Source organism: Nannobrachium achirus (genome assembly GCF_963921795.1).
Source record: "Nannobrachium achirus genome assembly, chromosome: 18".
In the NCBI taxonomy this organism is placed as follows: domain Eukaryota; kingdom Metazoa; phylum Chordata; class Actinopteri; order Myctophiformes; family Myctophidae; genus Nannobrachium; species Nannobrachium achirus.
Window position 1 is genome coordinate 42,613,527 of NC_137825.1, and position 18,582 is coordinate 42,632,108.

Below are 18,582 nucleotides of genomic sequence, written 5' to 3' on the forward strand. Positions count from 1 at the left end.
TTTTATTACATTTAATAGTTTTTTTTTTTGTTTTAACTTTAATTATGTATTGTATGTTTTTGTTCATTTTACAGGACCCTATAGCTCTAGTTATGTATGTCTCTGTGCGTGTCTGCATGCACACCGCGTTTCAACACATTATACCCATGTTTGAATTTTGCAACAGCAAGTATAGGATGTGCGGTCAAGTGTTGCATATGTGTGCACATATACAGACTAAACAAGTTTGCACAACTTCAAGTGTATACCACTGTTTGTATTTTCATTCGTGTACCAACCACAACAAGACACTTCAGTGTGGGAATACGTATATGTGATAAACAGTTTTGTGTTAGTGCAATTCGCCTGGTTTGCAAGTGCATTTGACGATTTCATATCGACGGTTTCTCCTACCCAGGAGTGAGTTCTGCAGGGAAGGCAAGACAGGCAAGATGTTTTTGTGGACCAGCTCGATGGGACCCGGTCTGTGTGATATCTTGTCGTTGAGATCGTCGGCCAACCGGGCTCTCTTCAGCTGCAGCTGCTTAGCCTGCAGGGATGGCTCTGCGTTCGTCTCTGCTCAGAAGAGACAGAAAGCCGTCACAAACACACTCCCCAACCATTCACCTCCTCCAATGCAGTTTTCTTATTTTAAGTTTGGTTATCAAATGAAAACCATAAACCATCAACATTTCACAATGTATGTCTGAATTATCCCCATTGGATGATCATATTATGTCACTGCATCCTTCTCACTAAAAAGGTAAGTCTAAAGGACCTTTCACACAGAATATGACAATGGTACCGCGCTGTGCTCTGGAATCCATTATTTCCAGTGGCTTGAGCCATGCATCACACAAAGCGCACACGCAGCGAGCTCCGTTCATCCCACAGAGCCAGTTCTGCTTACCAAAAGTGACCCACTGGGCACCCACATTCCATGCCCGGCTCCAAGCCAGGGAGCCAGGCCTCTTACCATTTGTCATGGTAGATGAGGTCATGTACTGATCTAGTCACTCTAGCAGTTTTCAAAACTTATTTTGCATTGTCCTCTGTGACTCCCCCAAACAACGCAGCGCAAACCACATTGTGTGGGAAAGGCCCACAGAGATAGTAGTGTAATTCCCTAGCTGCCCTGAGGGAGGCACTGTGTGAGTCTGACACTCACCCTCCAGGATGTGCATCCTGACGAGCTCAGAGCGCTCAGGACGACTCCTGATCTTCCTCTTCAGGTAGTCCTCCGTCTGAGGACGGAGATGGTCAGGGGGTTATGAGGGTTACAGCAATCACAGCTTGCATGGAAATCACCCAATCAAAATGCAACATTAAGCATAACAATGATATTAAAGAGCATGTGTGCAGGAACGTTTGCTATTTGCACAGACATCGGCTGAAGAATGGGGCGACACATGGGGAGGGAAGACAGATGAAGGAATAGGGAGCGAATAAGAGGGAAGAGTGATGAGAGGAGATAAAGGCCAGATAGAAGAATGAGGGTTAGAAAAAAGTGACATTAGAGGTGGAACAGCTGGGAGCAAAAAGGGTTTGCATTTCAGAGACATATCAGTTGACACCACATACTTCCTCCAACAAGTTGTCAATGTCAATTTAGTAGGGACAAAGAGCTATAGTAAAAATGACAATCCAGGATTCTTTTTTCTTTGTTGTTCTGATGTTGGGTATAAATTATGATTTGGGGAAGGAAAATTATTCTGTTGCACCTTTTGCCTCATATAGCAACATGTTGCTAATTGATTTGTCATTGAACAGGAAATGAAATGCGAATAAAAGAATGCTGCGTGCGATATTGATTTAGTCCAAATTACTTCCATTTGACTGGTCTGCAGCCATTTATGCAAACCTACTTATAGGTTTGCATGAATGAAATACACCCTGCTACTTTACTAAACACTCACCCTGGCTCTCTCCAGACTTCTCCTCTGCTCGTGAAAGGCTGCCGGGCTCTTCAGTGCTGTATTGAAGGACAGTAACAACACAATAAGAAGATGACAGAGAAGGAGAGATGATGATGATGAACAGCTTGTATGTGGACCTTCTCTGAGCTGGTGTAAATGTGAGAACAGACGGCAGCTATAGAGGAACACACATTGAAAACAGAACTGGCTAGTACTGAACAAGACAGTAAAGGGATGTGTCCTGGAGGTGAAAAAACAATCACACACTCCGATGTGCCAGAGTTAGGTTTGGTCGGAGGCTCTGTGTGTGTGTGAACATCTTTCAGTAGCAGAACAGCAATATCATTATTGATCGATACCGTTCACATTAACCACTTGGGCTCACAGCGCGTCATATCACACGTCGCGAAGCGATGTGTGCTTGTAGATCTACTTTGGAAATAATGAAAAGAAAATAGGGCTCCAGTGGCTCCGAAGGTCTACTCTTGAAACGTGTTACCGGTTATGTCATTGAGAATCAGACAAACAGAAAAACAACATACTGCTAATAGTACAGATGATACAAGGACACGCATACAACACACAGAGCTGCCTGATTCTGCAGAGAGCAGAAGGGAATCTTAAACTCTGATACAGTAGTCAGGGTGGGAGGGGTGGCAGAGAGACTCCCAGTCAGATATTTTAAGGAGAGTAGGTGAGGAAGAGACAGTGACCTGATTTGTAGACTGTCAGTGGGAAGGAATATCTACATTTATCACCATCACGCACCCCTAAGTAACCTCCGTCTACCTGCTCAGGCAAGTGTGCGTGGCGCGTGTCTGTGTGTGCAAGCGCGAGAGTGCATGGGAGCATAGGTGAGTTATTGTGTTTCTTTCTTTGGCCCATCTTTTGTTTATTTTGCAGTGAGATAAACCCTAATGTTTGCTTTTAAATTAAATCACACCTGCACAAATACAGAATCTATTTCTCCTTCCCATCTTCTGTTATTGCAGGGTTTTATCGCTTGACTTCTGTTTTTAGTCATTATATACACACATTCTTTATGGAAGAAGTAGAGCTGAGAAAAATAAATCATCTGTTTTTCAAGCTCCACTGAGGGATACATCTGGGTTCCTGTATGTCAGGCAGCCAGTATGAAACTCGGAGGAAAGGACACACAACCAAACATGGACAAAGTGAGGTCCCTGCTGCATGCATCAGGTCAGAACATTTGAAAACATGCTGTACAAAGGGCTGACACGATTACAAAATTACGTTTACGGTTAATTGTCACACAAATAATTGTGATTAACGACTTAATTGTGTTTTTGGCATTGAACATTGGAACACATGAATAAAAATGTAATTTGTGTGGCTTCGCAATCAAATGTGGCACAGTGCAGACAACTTAAATATACTTAACTTTTAAATATTTGAAGATGTACAGTATGAAAATTTTTCAACGTGCAAAAGATTATGACAATTATGCAAAATAATTGTTATCATCTCAAATAATAGTAATTAGACGATTATGTACTAATTGTGACAGGCTTAACTGTACATATTGCTGTTGGGACTAGAACAGAGCAACATTTAGTTAACAAAACAAAATGTGTTCTGCACTCAATAGAAAGCATACATCTAATGACCTTCTTCCAGACAACAGAAGAAACCATTGTGAGAAGTCTACTGTCCTAGTTAACTCTCCATCTTGTGTCATACAAGACACACATTCACTCTGCAGGCTTTCTATACTGTATGACTCAATGTGACCCTGAATATCTCCTGGCCCATCCCCTTGGCTCTGCTTTCAATATCTTTTGTATCACTCAGTTTCTTTGTGGAAGTTAGCAATAATTGGCGGTGCTAACAGCTTGTAGCTTGTAGACTATTCATTCAGCATTAATTATGTGCCACACATGCCTTAAAAACAAGGCTCCAAACAGCCCAAAACAAACCGATTAGGCTTCTAATTAACCTTCCATCTCGGGCTCATCTTACCACTGGTCACTTTTCAAGTGTGGGGTGGCTCATACGGTGAGTACAGTATCTTGCAATGGGCCTGGTGCACAAGATACACTACACCACTAAGATGAAGATACCCATGTACAGTATCTGACAAAATACTTCCAAAACGTCAAGGATGTTCACAATTACAACACCAGAGGCAGCTCCAAAGCCCGGAGACTTTCTTGCAGTGTTTATCCTTTTAGTTGACCTTGTACCCGTTAACTGTACTGTCATGTACCTTTTCCAATGCAAACTTATAATAAACTCCTCAATCAATCAATGTTTTGACTGTATGTGACAGTCAGCCTGTCTGTGTGAACAGTGGGTCATCTGTGGGTCAGTCTAGCAGCAGTAGAACCAGCAAAAGGGGAAAATGTGCGTGTAGGTCATGACCTTTCATCCCAGCCTACTGAGGCCTTCCACTCTCTTCCTATTTGGGCCATGACCCCAAGACTATTCACTACAGTACAAATACAGCCATTGTCCAGAAGTCCAAGTTCTTACCACTTGCTTAAAAAACAACACAGGAAACATCAGTAAACCATTGCTGGTAATATGGCATCCTCCCTTGTGCCTTTTATGGACAGATGTAGCGAAACTAGCGATGTAGCAATTTGTCTACCACCGTATTCAGTAGCATTACTGAATAAATATACAGTACAGTACACTACAGTAAGGTGACTTCTACCATGGCTACCACTATAGGAACACCTAACAATTGGTTTATGGTTCGCACGCACGCACTCACAAAATCCTTCCCAAGGCCAAACTGTGTCACAGCCTAGACTACTCCTCTTGCTCTCTAAATGCGAGTGTAGTTCATATGATCTTTACAGTGCAATAACTCACCAGGGCCTTGACAGTTAAATAGGCTTTGCTGTACTTTGCTGTGCTCTGGGGCAATAGCCAAAACAAGGGCTGTTTGTAAAGCCTTCTGCTAGGACAGAGACATCAGGCTCTGTGGTAATCTCTTACAAAGTCCTCTGTCTCTCTCCATCACACACTTTCTCGCCATTCCTTCTAGTGTCTCTCTACCCCTCTGTCGGTCTTTTCCTCTTTGCATTTTAACTCCATCACACAAGAGTTTCTCTCCGTCTTTGCCCTTGTTCGACAAACCTTTCCGTCAGGCACCTGTTGCAAAGCAGAACGCAGGAGCACACAATAATTAAACACTCAAATGGTTTCACACTGTGAGCTCATTTCAAGTTAATGACAAAGTCAACAATACTTATCTATTAAGCCTCATTTACTGTAAGTATTGGCAAATCACCTTTGGATCTGACCCACTGCTTTAGAAACAGTGTATCTACCGAAATAGTTGAAATAAGGTGAAACGTTTACTATAATTAGCAACCACTCAACAACCAAATGTTGGAAAGCACAATAGATTACCCAGTACAAACATGCCCTTGACTGTCTGAATATCTTCCACATTCTTTCATAGCTAGCCCATTCTTTTAGGCAAGTGGCCAAGTCCGTGGCTGATGAACCAACTTGCTCAACATCAGAGAGTAGATTTCCGCAAATTAGCAAGGCTGTGGTTGGCGAGTAGATCTTGAATCACTACTACACGTTGGCAAAATAATCAGCCATTGTTTTGACCTGTTCCCAACTATGGTCTAGCTCTGCAACAGAGGAACATGTTTGCCTTCTTAAAACAAACACACATACTGAAACTGAATGAGACACTGAATTCTTGTCTTCAGTCTAACAGAATCCTGAAACAGGAAGTACATACTGGTGAGGAGGAAGCTACAGTAGCTGCCTTGTTTGATAACACAAAGTGACACACAGAGAACACGAGAACACACTTACATTTACAGACAGATGAGGCAAAAACTTAAACTGTCACACATAGATGAGGGAAAAGCTATGACGCACAGATAATACAAATGCACTGATAAAGACCAAGACATCGTGGAAGGAGGAGCGCAAACGCTCAGGCTAAACTGGCCTACATCTCGTAGATCTGCAGATATTTGTGAAAGTCTGAAACACTTTCCTTCATGGGTGATGTATAAATACAACAGCAACATATAGCGAAACAAATGACCTGCTTAGCGCATGAATCAATAGGGTCACACATGTACTGTAGATCAGAGAGTATTATGTAACAAAGTGTATGCAACATAGTAATGGCTTAATGGTTTGACCTCAGCGTGGTGCAGCAGCACACTGACCTATATGGATCTAAAGCTGATTCTCACTACAGCTTTACGATTATTACCATGATACTGACTCACAATACCGTTTACTGGTCTGTTTTTGGTATAATTATATTACTATGTTAATGAGCCAAATGGTGGTCAGTAGTGGCCATGGGTGGCATGGCTGTAACACCATTCTAATATACATTGTAGCCATTCTTCATGTGACGGTCCTGTTGTATTGTAAATATCTAGTTGGTAGGTAAACTGAGGTGTAATAGGCTCTGTACATACATTGTCAAATCCAGTGTTGCAAAAGGATAAAGTAACAATAATAATGTTACTGTATGGTCTGTTTCCTCAGCCCTATTCATTCCTATGGTTAACACGTCGTAGACTGAAGACATAGAGAGCGGTCAGAGTGTGTCTGCATGCAATGCGAACAATGCATTCTCAATTCAGCTTGTCATCGGTCGTGTCTGACAGTGAAAGCAGAGCGATGATCAAATAGAGAGACTTACGTGGCATGATCCCTTGGCTGACCAGTTCCTCGCGTGTGCGTCTCTGCTGAAGTTTGAGCTGGAGCACTGCATGGGGAGAGACAGGACGGGCGGCAGGGGGGAAAGAAGAGGGGAAAGACACGGTAAGTGGACGTTCAGCGAAAGGCAAACGATGGCAGCAAAGTAGCGATTCTACGCTCTGCCCCCCCACCCCGCACCGTCGTCCTATTGTCTACTAGTTTTCCCAGTCCATCCACATGGGAGAGTGTCCAGATTAATGTAAATAAACACACTGCAGGGACGGCGTTGGGTTGAGAAGAAGTAGACCTGGTCTTTCTCTCTTTCTCTCTCTCTCACTCACTCACATACTTATTTCCTCCTTTGGTTCTTCTCTTTTTCCCCTCTTTTTTTTTTAAACGCTACATCAGAGGGTGTGAGCTGTGTTGCAGACACTTCCTGTTTCAAAACACCTTTTTTCAGTGTCAAGTGGCAACGTTCTGTGCCAAGTCTCTCTTTGTATGTGTGCATGTACATGACGATACTCATCAAAGAGCTGTGAAAGAAAGTGAGGGAAGGGGAATAAATGAAAGAAAGGCAGAGGAAATGAGAAAGCAAATGATATTAGAGGGAGACCCGTCAGCTTTGAGATAAAGTGGGGAAAAGGAAGTGGGCCCTGTTGCGCTGTCATCTCAAAACAGGAAGTACTGGTTACATAACTGGAAGGCTGTGTGAGATCAAAACGCTGTCACATAGCGTGGACATGGTAATATCTGCCGTTCTATAACACAGAATGCCGTTTGCTGGAAGCTTTTCTCATCCAAGTGCCTTACATTACTGTAACTGCATGTATATTTAGCATGGGATGGGTGGCCCCAGTGGGAATGGAATCCCTAACCCTGTGTATGGTTAGAGCCATGCTAAACACAATAAGCTATGCTACAACATGTCTCTAATTACGGGTGCATTGATTCTCCCAGCATAAGAGTTCTAGTGTGCCTCCATGGGCATGTCTCACAGCAAGAACTGACCTTGGTCTCTTTTTGACGTCAAACTTTTGTTCTAGCCTCATTATTGAATGATAATTAAATGAAAAAGAAAAGGATATTTATGATAAAACAATATAATACTTCGATATTAGTAGTGAACCAGTTAGACCAACACTTGGTCTAACTTTTTTTACTTCCACAAAGTCAGATGATTCAAAAGATGCAGGATTGAGTAAGGTACACAGTGTTTCATCAGTGTGCAGGGGGCCATTTATGTATTGCAGCATCATTCTTAGTGCAACACCATCAGGGTTTAGGGAAGTTGAGTATAGCCTTTTATTAAACCCTACATAACTACATACTGAGCCAGAGCACTGTGACATTTTTTGCAATATCACGAGTGTCCTACTAACTATCTAAAAGAAAAAAGAAATAAGCCACATGCTTTCCTGAGCATGTCCTTTTAGTTGACTTTGTACGAGTGTATATAAAACTGTACCTTTTCCTATGCAAACTTCTAATACATTCTTCAATCAATCAAAAAGAAGAACACAAAAGAGTGAAAAGAGAGAAAAACAATACATGGTAAAGGTGCTATATTATTATGGGAAACCTCTTTCACAGAAGTTGACAAAAACAGGAGCAAATAGCTTTGATAATAGTTTTGATAAATGCTAATAACATTGGTCAAACTTCTATCTTCAGAGCCGAGGCTCTTGTGTATCTGTACCAGCTGTACCCATGAATGAGCATGTGCTTCATGTGCATTTTCATTTGTGTGTGTGACTGTTGTTTATGATGATATTTGCGTGCACATGGCTATACGTGTCTGTGGTTCTTTTCATGTGGTTGTGTTTATTTAAACAGTGATCCTTCACCCTGCATGTCCCCGGGGACAGGGTCAAGTCCTGCCATTTTAATGCCAAGGCTCCGCACCTGTTTCTTCCCGACAGCACTATGACATCATGCAGCATGCTACAGTGCTAGTCGGCTAGCTAGCATATATTGGCTCACTGTCCTGGGAAGGGAGTCTGTGGAGTGTGTGTACTCTTGCTTTGTTTTTAAGATAAACAAGCAAGGACTGCTCACTAATGCTAGAGAGACTTACAGGCGTTAGGCCAAGTCAGTGCTTTTCTTCCTACAATGTTCTGTAACCAAAAGGGCAGAGGTCCAATCCTAGTGAAAGCTAAAAGTGGGTGTCAATCATCAGGCTGTGAAGGGGGTCTTTGCCATGCTTATGCAATATGATTATGAATCTAATGTCTGTTCATCGATTCTAAATCCTGACTGGCTGTCTGATCTTCATGCTGCACAGCATCTTGGGAGATCAATCAAGTCATAGGACAAAAACTGGAAATATAAAATACAAAGATGCATTCTAGAGTGAAGGAAATAACAGCACAACTTTCCATTCAGATTAGCTGGAGAAGAAGATCCTTTACATGTCAGTCTGCACCAGATTCAGACACTACAAATCAAATTTGTATTAATAAGCTGTTCACAAACACCCTGCAATGCCAAGAGATTAATGTCATCCTCTGCGATGTAGCGAGCACAAATATGTGCGCACTACAAACCTGCACGCACATTCAAGCATACCTTCCCACTGCACACACAGCCATAAACACGAACGCTAAGCACACACTTGACCGTGCCTGAGCACAGTGCAGGTTAACTCATTGACTGCCAAGGCACGAGTTTCACGAGTTATTGCAGTACTCCCAGGCTGCCACAGCCCGAGTTTCCCGAGTTGGAAGCCATTTTGAAAAAAAAAAAATGCCTCAAATGTATTAGGCATGATCACAATTGTGAAATTGCATGTTTAGCCCCATAACAAACACATCTTTCAAAATGTCAAAAATGGCTGTTTTGTCTGACTTTGAAGGCTTGTAACTCATGAAGGCCTGAACGGATTTCCAAGCGTATTTTTTTGTTTGAAAGCTTTTAAAAAGTACTACACATATAATGCATATATGGTGCATGGGTGTGCACGATCCGTGCACAAAAGATTGATCCGTGCACTCGAAATTTAGGAAGGTGGCAGTGTTTGTTTTGTCTGACTTTGAAGGCTTGTAACTCATGAAGGCCTGAACGGATTTCCAAGCGGATTTTTTTGTTTGAAAGCTGTTAAAAAGTACTACACATATGATGCATATATGGTGCATGGGCGTGCACGATCCATGCACTAAAAATTGATCCGTGCACTAGAAATCTAGGATAGTGGCAGTCTGGTACTTGGGGGCCATCTTGAAATGGCATTCAATGAGTTAAGATGCCTCAGCACGTCTTACAGGGAAGCGATTTATTCTAGGGAATAGAATCTTGCATGTTCCCTCTGTAGCACTGTCGCATCTCCACCCTCCCCATTCCCACGCTTTCAGTCAGACCACTGAATTATTTCTCACACTTTTTTTCACCAACTTAAAAGAAAAGAATGCCTATGTCTCCTTTACAATACCTTACTCATTCTTCTCCCTAGGACGGATAGGATTAACTATCAATTTAACCAGGCAGGTCAGAAGCCACAGTCAGTCACTGGTTGATGCAAGCATTTATTGTCTACATACTGTACAGTATATATTTCTAGTTATCTACTGTAGATTCCAAAGCCCTTTACAATGCACATTAAGCAATTCATACACCAATACATGGAGCGCAAGCCTACTCATTGATACTGTAGGTGTCTTACCAAGGATCTAACCGGCGGGAACCTTCCGGTTCCAAGACAAAGTGAAGTGAAATTTAACTCAAAGGTATGGTATTGAATGGTATGGTATTCAAATGAAAACCCAAACTATGATGAGCTAAAATGAGAATTACAGTCATGACTGCAGTTGTTAAATATAATGCCAGATGCTGCCACAAGGTGGTGCCTCATTTTGTTTTTGACTGGGGTAACCAGTTCTACACTTTAGCCGGTGTAAAAAGGTAGTTTCTTCAAACTTTGGCTGTTTTGCAGGACTTGATTATTGGTTCACTATTGCTTCTCAAGTTTCCATGCTCTGGAGGGTCGAGATTTCCATATGGCAGGCAGAGTGCCTTGAAGTTCGAAGTTGCACATTTCACTGAACAGGACAATAACAGCAACGATGTCATGAGACGTGGGAAGATTGTCTGCAGGCCTTAAAAAATTATATCTGAAAACTATACCTGTATATCTCAGGTATGTGTGCCGTAGCATATAGACGTTAGCAAGTGATGCAATGTTGGTGTGCTACCATATAATCTGGTACAAAGTGGCCGGCCACAGCACTCCTCAGAGCGGACACAGGCGGCTTTCGCTGGCCGCTGCTTGTAGATCTAAGCTTTTCATCTTAAACGGAGATAGGTGGGTCTTAACGGGGCGGCTCGTTGGATCCAGGCTGGCAAAGTGCAGCCAATGGTGCCCGCCTTGCATAGAGTTCGAGTGACCGCCCTGTTACCACATAGTCACACAGTCATAATTGACATTTGTAAGTCATTTGTTCCTGTTATGTTCTTTTTTGCAGTTCAGAATGTACATATGATGACACTTTTCATATCATTGCACTTGCTGGTGCAGTGTGAAGGCATCTATGTTAACCTGCTTATGTCTAAGTAATCAATATTGAGCCATGAGAACCTGTTGTTATATGGTCATTTGTTATTAAGCGGTTAAATAAATCAGCTACGTTGAACCTACTTTCCTTGGTCTGTCAACAACATGGATACCGGTAGGTCAGCTATTCTGATACCATATGCAACTCAAGACTCCCCCCTCAACACGTTACAATGCTTAAACATTTAAATGTACTATAACAAAGAACGTTAAAGGACCTTCTTTCTTGTAAAGAGCCTAGGTCTAGCACAGGGCCTATTCCAGGTTTAGGGGCAGTTTGGGTGAAATTAGGCCAAGGAAAACAGGGGAGTTTTACTGGGATACTAGTACAGCCAAAACTGGCCTGCCACGCACAACCTCTACACTCAAAGAGACAAGGAACAGAGGGAGAGTAGGGCCGGATGATTATGGTTGCAGATTATGTTGATCATACTGTGCCCACAATCATTTAATTGTATTTTAATGCATTTCTTTCATCATGTTTTATCAGATTTTGACACTCAACTATTATTAAGTAGGGATATTAAACTCTGATATTCAGTTACACTTTATACCAACTATACTGTGCATCTGTAGGAGAGATGGAGAGCATACACATTTAAAAATTAAAGATGGTTTGCCGTGATTTTACACTATAATCATCAGGTATTATGATTATACCTAAAGTGTACAGAAAGTTGTTTTTATGTGGCCAGACTGGCCACACCCACCTGCTCATTAAGTATGCCTGGTTGTCAGGTGGGTGGTGACCCAGTGTTGTTTAATAGTAAAAAGGGGAGGGGATCATATTATGATGTCATTATATCGGTGTATTTCAATTTGGCTTTATGTTAACACAATTAGTGCCTCTTAATCTGAAGGTTGCTTGGTGCCTCGGTGCCACGCAGTTTCCTCCATAGGCCGCCGCTATTATTTTGAAGGGCTGGAAGGGGGTTGTTTTTGTTTTTTTGGATTATCACTTGACGGCAACGATTACGTCATCTAGTCACATGACAGTGTGGGACAAGAAGAGGAAGATGGCTGCGCCCTGCCTTGTGCCTTGTTTACATTTAGATCTGCTGCAAAATGTCTCAAAATGGCTATTTTGTTTAAATGAAGTTTCTTTATGGGCCTCTCCATTGACTTAACATTGAGGAGCTTCACTTCGCGTGCACGCCCAACGTGCGTTGTAAACAAATCGCCGACATTACCGATGCGGGCGGGACCGGAGAGACATTAAGTAAGTAATAATATCTTTACTGTATATACAGTAAGATTCACAGTCCTCACCGTCAACGGCGCCATGGTATTAACCCTTTCAATGACGGTGAGCGCCGTCAACAGCAGCAGAACAGTTAACTCCATATACAAAACAGAAAAAGTACAAAACTATGGCACCACCTCTTTAAGGATACTATGTATGTTAAGTGCTAACCACTTTCAACCTGGTGCCCTTAGGGAATGTCATAGGTAAACGCTTTCCAAAGCTTTCAAAATGTCCAAACATAGCAGATCTACAAGCTTATACTGTAGGTCAACTATTTTCGCTATTTGTTGTACAAAAAGGTATATAGTGCTTAAGTGGCTTTCTGGACTAGACCTGTTTGACTAGAAGCATGGTTGTTGCGAGGACTGCACTTCTGACCTTTCAGCTATAGGACTGTGTCGCTACAAGGTGATCGAGAGAAAGATGCTATGTTACACAGCTTTCTAGTTGGTCTATATCGTGTGCATACATCTATTAATTTCACACTTGCTCCGACAATATAAATGTATGTTTCCCATGCCAATGACGCCCCTTTGAAATTAATTTAACTCAAAACGAGAGCGAGAGAGAGAGAGAGAGAGATGAAGGGAGGGCAGAAGGTAGAGCCAAGGTCTGTGTGGCCAACTGGGCTAATCCGCTGTGCTCATGTGTCATTAGGTCTAATTAAACATGTCTGACTGCAGTCACCCTGTCCCCAAGGACCCCCAAGTCCGGCACAGCTAATCCTTGACACACCTCCCACCATCACTTGATGCTAGTTTCATTTTGTTTAGCTTAGTTATACAATTATAGACAATAAAAACAACCATACAATGATTAAAACATTGTACACCCAGCCACAATTAGAAGCTACAGTGCAGATGAAAACCAAATAAGCAATTTACGATCAATTTTGCGCAAAAGCCAGAACAAAACAATCCAGATGGGGAAATATGCACTGAATCCAATAACAGGACAGCAAAAACAATTAAATAAGGAGGTGGTGGGTGGTACATAAATGCGAGGCACTCCAATTACACACACGCACAAAGCTAACAACGCTGAAACAAGTCTCAAAGGCATGGCAAACCTAATGCTTGGCAGTGCCACTGGAAACGTTCTATTTGCAAATCCTGTTAATGATGTGCTCTATTATGAACTCATCATTCGCATGCTGGTTTGACTGTGAAGTCTGCCAGACAGACGGAACGACTGACCACAGCAAATGTTTTCACACATCAGTGAAGAGTGCAGAAGAAACCAGAGGGCAAGAACAATGCCAGGTTAGGGCACCCGCTCACTGGAATGGGTCCCAGGGCCTTCACTCTGCTGTACAATGTGTCTGCCCTGACTCAGACACAACTGACTGAGACAGGTTTTGTCAACATTGTAAAATGTTAATTTAACTCAGTGTGTACAAATGGAACCAAATGGATCTTTGTAAGATTGATTTAAAAAAAGTTTTCAATCATTTGCTACTGTATTTAAAAGAGGATAAGAGAGGAAAATTAAGAGAAAGAAAATATTGGATTTGTGTCAAAGATTTTTTTGTCATTTGTCTGGAAAATACATTTGTGTTAAAAAAACATTAACAATCGTATCGTGAACCTAGTATTGTTATTCGAATCGTATCGTGAGTTGAATGAATCGTTACATGCCTGATAAGTCAATTTGGTTCCTTCTAGACTCAACAATTAAATTAACACTCAGGACTTTACTGTGAAAGTTTTCACAGACTCCGGTGGGAGTTTCATACTCAAAACCATCCAGGAGAATGTTTGTTTTGGAAGGTGGTATGTTGACTGGGTCTCAGCTACTGTAAGAAAATATTGCAATAGCCTGCAAAACTACTTATAACACTACTTATTTTCTGTCCGTACATATACATTTGGTGAGCAGTGCCAGGCCCAAATCCCATTCCACATACAGTAGTTACAATGCTTGGTGCATTTTGGTCTTGACAGAAATGTGGAACATGTCATTAGCCTATCACAGGATGAATGATAAACACCTGTAGTTCTCTCAAATGGCCCACATCTAGGGAGGTATTCCACATACTGTACAGTGGGAGGCAGAGAAGTCTTGTTTATCCTCCATCTAGCCTACAATTAGTACAGCAGGTAGTTCTTTACGGACAGTTGTACACTAGAACCAAACTAGTGTATTTTAACATAAAAGTCAACCAGCTGTAACAGTTGAAATGTGATGAGTCTAAACGATTGCTCTCTTAGCTGGAACAAAAGTGCAGCCTTAATTCAGCCTGTTTGAAGTAAAAGGTGGGCGACCTATGGTGACTACTATTGATCTGTGAAACAAAGTCATATTGCCTTGCCAAACCAACAAAGCCAATAACTTATCTTTAGTACAGTACCGCACAAGCTATTTATATGAACCTATAAACTACTGACGTGAGGTGATCCTGATGACCACACAAACACAAAACGTATCGCATATCCCTGCATCTCTAGTGAGCGTGCGCAGACCTGAGGTCCCACCTTCTTTGAGACTGTGATAGGCGTGCCTGTCATGGTCTGTCCTGCTGTCCAGCTTGTCCATGTCGTCCCCCATTGGTGGAGAGTCCAGGCCCAGCGGGGACTCTGGCTCAAAGGACAGGCAGTGATTAGTGTCCAGCATTGTGATGAATTAGCCGGTAAACATTGGACTTTTAATCCAAAAATCCCCTTTCCTCCCGAGACTTTAATAGAAGCTGATTCAGTCAAGGACACAGTGCTAAAATGTTGGCAGTTGTTTGGTGAAGCAAGTCGGCCGCCCGGCAAATTAGGCGTCCTCCTCTCTTTTGAAGGAGGACAGGAATTGATTGACTGCCCAGCTGACTCCTGTGCCTCATAGGAGTGAAATCATTTCCGAATCAAACCACAAAGGAAAGAGAGACATTCTCTAACGTCTTTCCTCCCTGCGACTCCTTCCTGGTCTGCTTTTGCAGTGGTCGATCCCTCTGACGGCCGTGTCTTCTCTCTTTCTGTGTATTCTCTTCTCCTCCTGCAGTTAAAAGACTTGCGTAGTCAGAAGAACTTCAGTTTTTCCATTAAGGTGTCCGAGGAATGGACTAAATTTCCCAGGATGACAAAAGGAACAAGATGAGCCGTGCGGGAGAGGCACATGAAAAAGAGGGCAGCAGCAGAGGAAGCAAGGACAGCAGCAGTGAGCTCAACACAGAGGCAGCGAGAGTGAGCTCTGGTTTCAGCTCCCCCTGACACACACACACACACACACAGTCACACACACACAGGCCTAGTCGGCATGCTAGAGCTCTCCTGCTCAGCTGTTGCCATTCATTCACTATTACAATCTCAGGGAGGTGGGGGCTGTCAAATGCATACCTCTTCCTCCTCCCAACCCTAAAGCCTGTTGAAAACAAGACAATCTGGTTTGCCTGATTGCCAAAATACATCAATTAACAACACAGGGACCACTTTTTAAGAGACTGCAAGGTGAATTCACGAGCAGGTTTGAGACAGGATATGGAAAGAATATAGTGCTGCGACCCGCTTGGTATGTCTGATCCTTCAATGAGTCTTGTTCATCGACCTTCCAAGGGATTGATTGTCATTTAATCACAACCCGTTGCCTTGGCCGTAGAGCATTTGTCATTCTGATAGGAAGGATTGCCCTTGAATATATGGTGTCTGCTCTGGGGGAAAAAAGGAAACCTCTACATGCATCTAAAATAATGCAAAAAAACAACAACAGCAAATATCTGCCAAAATAGGCACAAGCCACCCTTGTACGTTCTTCCCAACTGCAACAGAGGGACTAATTCTTGGGTCATTTGTGGCATGGCATGTCATATTGTTTATATAATTAATGTAATGATTTTCCATTTCAAGCATGTATTGTGTTTTATGCCTTTTAGCAACTTTTATTTCCCATTTGAAACAAACTGAACAATTCAAGAGCCTCATCAGAGACAAATCTCCCACCACTGGCGCTAGAAGGGGATGGGACATGAGTTGTCAAAGCCTTAAAGGATACACAGACACATAACTGAAACTGAAAATCCCAATCCTCTCCGAGATCAGCTTGCCTCAGACCCCCAGCCAAAGCAACTCTCTGGCTCTTGCAGAATGCTGATGGTGAACCCCATCCATTTCCTCACCGACCCTCCCTTCCCCCTCTCTCCGTTTTAAATAGTAAGGCCAGCTGGCCATAAGGCGGCTATATTCAGCTCCATATCACCTGTGCAACCCCTGGGTAGGGTTACTCACATATGCACACATATCATAGGCTTAGGGTAAGGTATGCACCCGCCACACACACACACACACACACACACACACACACACACACACACACACACACACACACACACACACACACACACACACACACACACACACACACACACACACACACACACACACACACACACACACACACACACACACACACACACACACACACACACGAAAACACGGATACAGAACGGACACACACATAGTACTTGAAGTACTTCAGGCCTATTTCCTTGGGCTAAATCAATGTTTCATGAGCCATGACGCAAAGGCCTGTGCATGCTTTTCATACAATGCATTCCACTATAGAGCTATAGGGAGAAATGATCCTATTAATAAACCGAGGCCCTGGGTACTGATACAGACCATTAGATCTTGTAACACTGCCTGGCATTATGATATTACAGCTGTCTCCTCCTGGTTATTAGCGCTGCACAACTTGCCATGTTTACTGCAGACATTGTACCATTGTAGTTTCCACTACAGTAGAATCTTTCCATTTCAGTAAGTCTAGAACGACTGTAGGCAAGACAGTTGAGTTGATAGAATGATTTATTATTTATTTGGTATCTTCTGTTATAAGGAGTTATAATTGCAACCAACTATGTAGAACTATGAAAGTCAGTAATGGACTAATCTCTCAAGAACAGACTAACTGAACTCCAGTTAAAAGTGAAGTCAAGTCAAGTGAAAAGGACCTTTTCTTTGACGATGGCTAGCCAGATTGGTAATGGACAAGCCCTGGTGATCACAAGAAGATTTTTGTCATACAGACAGATTATTATAATAATTATATAAATAATAATTGTGCTATTCAAGTGGCATTGTGAGATGCAGCAAAAAAAAACATGTAAGGCACCAACCTGCTCATCAGGAGCAGTTAGGGGTTCAGTCTCTTGCTCAGGAGGAGCCGGGGATGGAAACCGTGTACCTCTAGTGAAGCTCTACCTTCTGAGCCACTGCTGCGCCTAATCATTTCTACTCCAAAAACATGTTCAACAACGAATGATTGTCACCCGTCTGTAGTTTAGTACTGCATTAGTGTCTGACATTTTGAGTCTAGAAACAAAGTGTTTTTGAGCAGATATCATGTCAAAAGCTCTACGCGTGACATTAAGCGAGACACCTCCACTCAATTATTTGCCGTTTGTGGGGGTGTCACTCCAAACCTCTGCACAAGAACGTGATCTTGATGAGTGGTACTCCTTTGAACAGAAGTTGAACTGTCATCTACTTGAGGCATCGTGATCACCCCGCCCCCAAAAATGCAGGAAGCAGAGAGCGCTGAAACGCGATGTGTGGTACTGGGACCAGGAGTGTTCCTAGCACATCTTTACCGTGGAAATGCATGGAAGAAAAGCACTTGCAGCTTAAAAAATGCTCTCTGTGGACACGGCCCCTCAACACTTTAGCCACCATTGACTCGATAACGCCTCTATTGATGTACCGAACTCAAAAACGAGTCAATCTGTCTTTCCATTGTTTAATATCAAACAGCTGTCTGATACACCCCGCAGTATACAGGGACTAAATTTCTCATGATCCTTTGGGAGATGCAGTCATCCTGGTATCTGGCTTTCCATTCAGACCAATGGTAGAGAATTCAGAAAAGTGGATTTATCTAGGATTCTACTCCCAGATCATCCAAAGACGCTTTTTTTCAACGGACCATAACTAAAGAACGGATCGTCACGGTCGCAATTTTCTTCACCGGGTGAAAGAAGACATGATCGTTGGATGATACAAACAGCGAGTACAGTACAATCGTGTGTACACTCAATACATGCCCGTGACTTCCGTGGGTCCTTCAAAATAAGGTAAAATCCGTTAAAATCGCTGCCGGACCTGCATTTCTGAATTATAAATACTGGCAGTGGGAAATGTGTTAAGCTTCACAAACAGATATACCAGTAAAGAGCTCTGGGAAGTGAGAACAGGCCATAAGAACTCATATCACTGCCTGGCATAATGACTTCATCGCTCACTATGCCATTTAAGCATATTAAATCA

The 18,582-nt window shown here is 42.5% G+C and overlaps 1 protein-coding gene across 2 annotated transcripts in view; it reads right to left on the reverse strand.

The window, feature by feature from the left end:
• mrtfab (myocardin related transcription factor Ab) overlaps positions 1–18,582 on the reverse strand; it is a 56,620-nt gene that overhangs the window by 11,629 nt on the left and 26,409 nt on the right. For both annotated transcript variants that reach the window (XM_080747667.1, XM_080747666.1), the window contains exons 4-7: positions 6,553–6,618; positions 1,896–1,951; positions 1,148–1,223; positions 394–555 (exon numbers count right to left, since the gene is read on the reverse strand). In XM_080747667.1, coding sequence (XP_080603793.1) covers positions 394–555; positions 1,148–1,223; positions 1,896–1,951; positions 6,553–6,618 — 360 coding nt within the window. The remainder of the gene's footprint in view (positions 1–393; positions 556–1,147; positions 1,224–1,895; positions 1,952–6,552; positions 6,619–18,582) is intronic.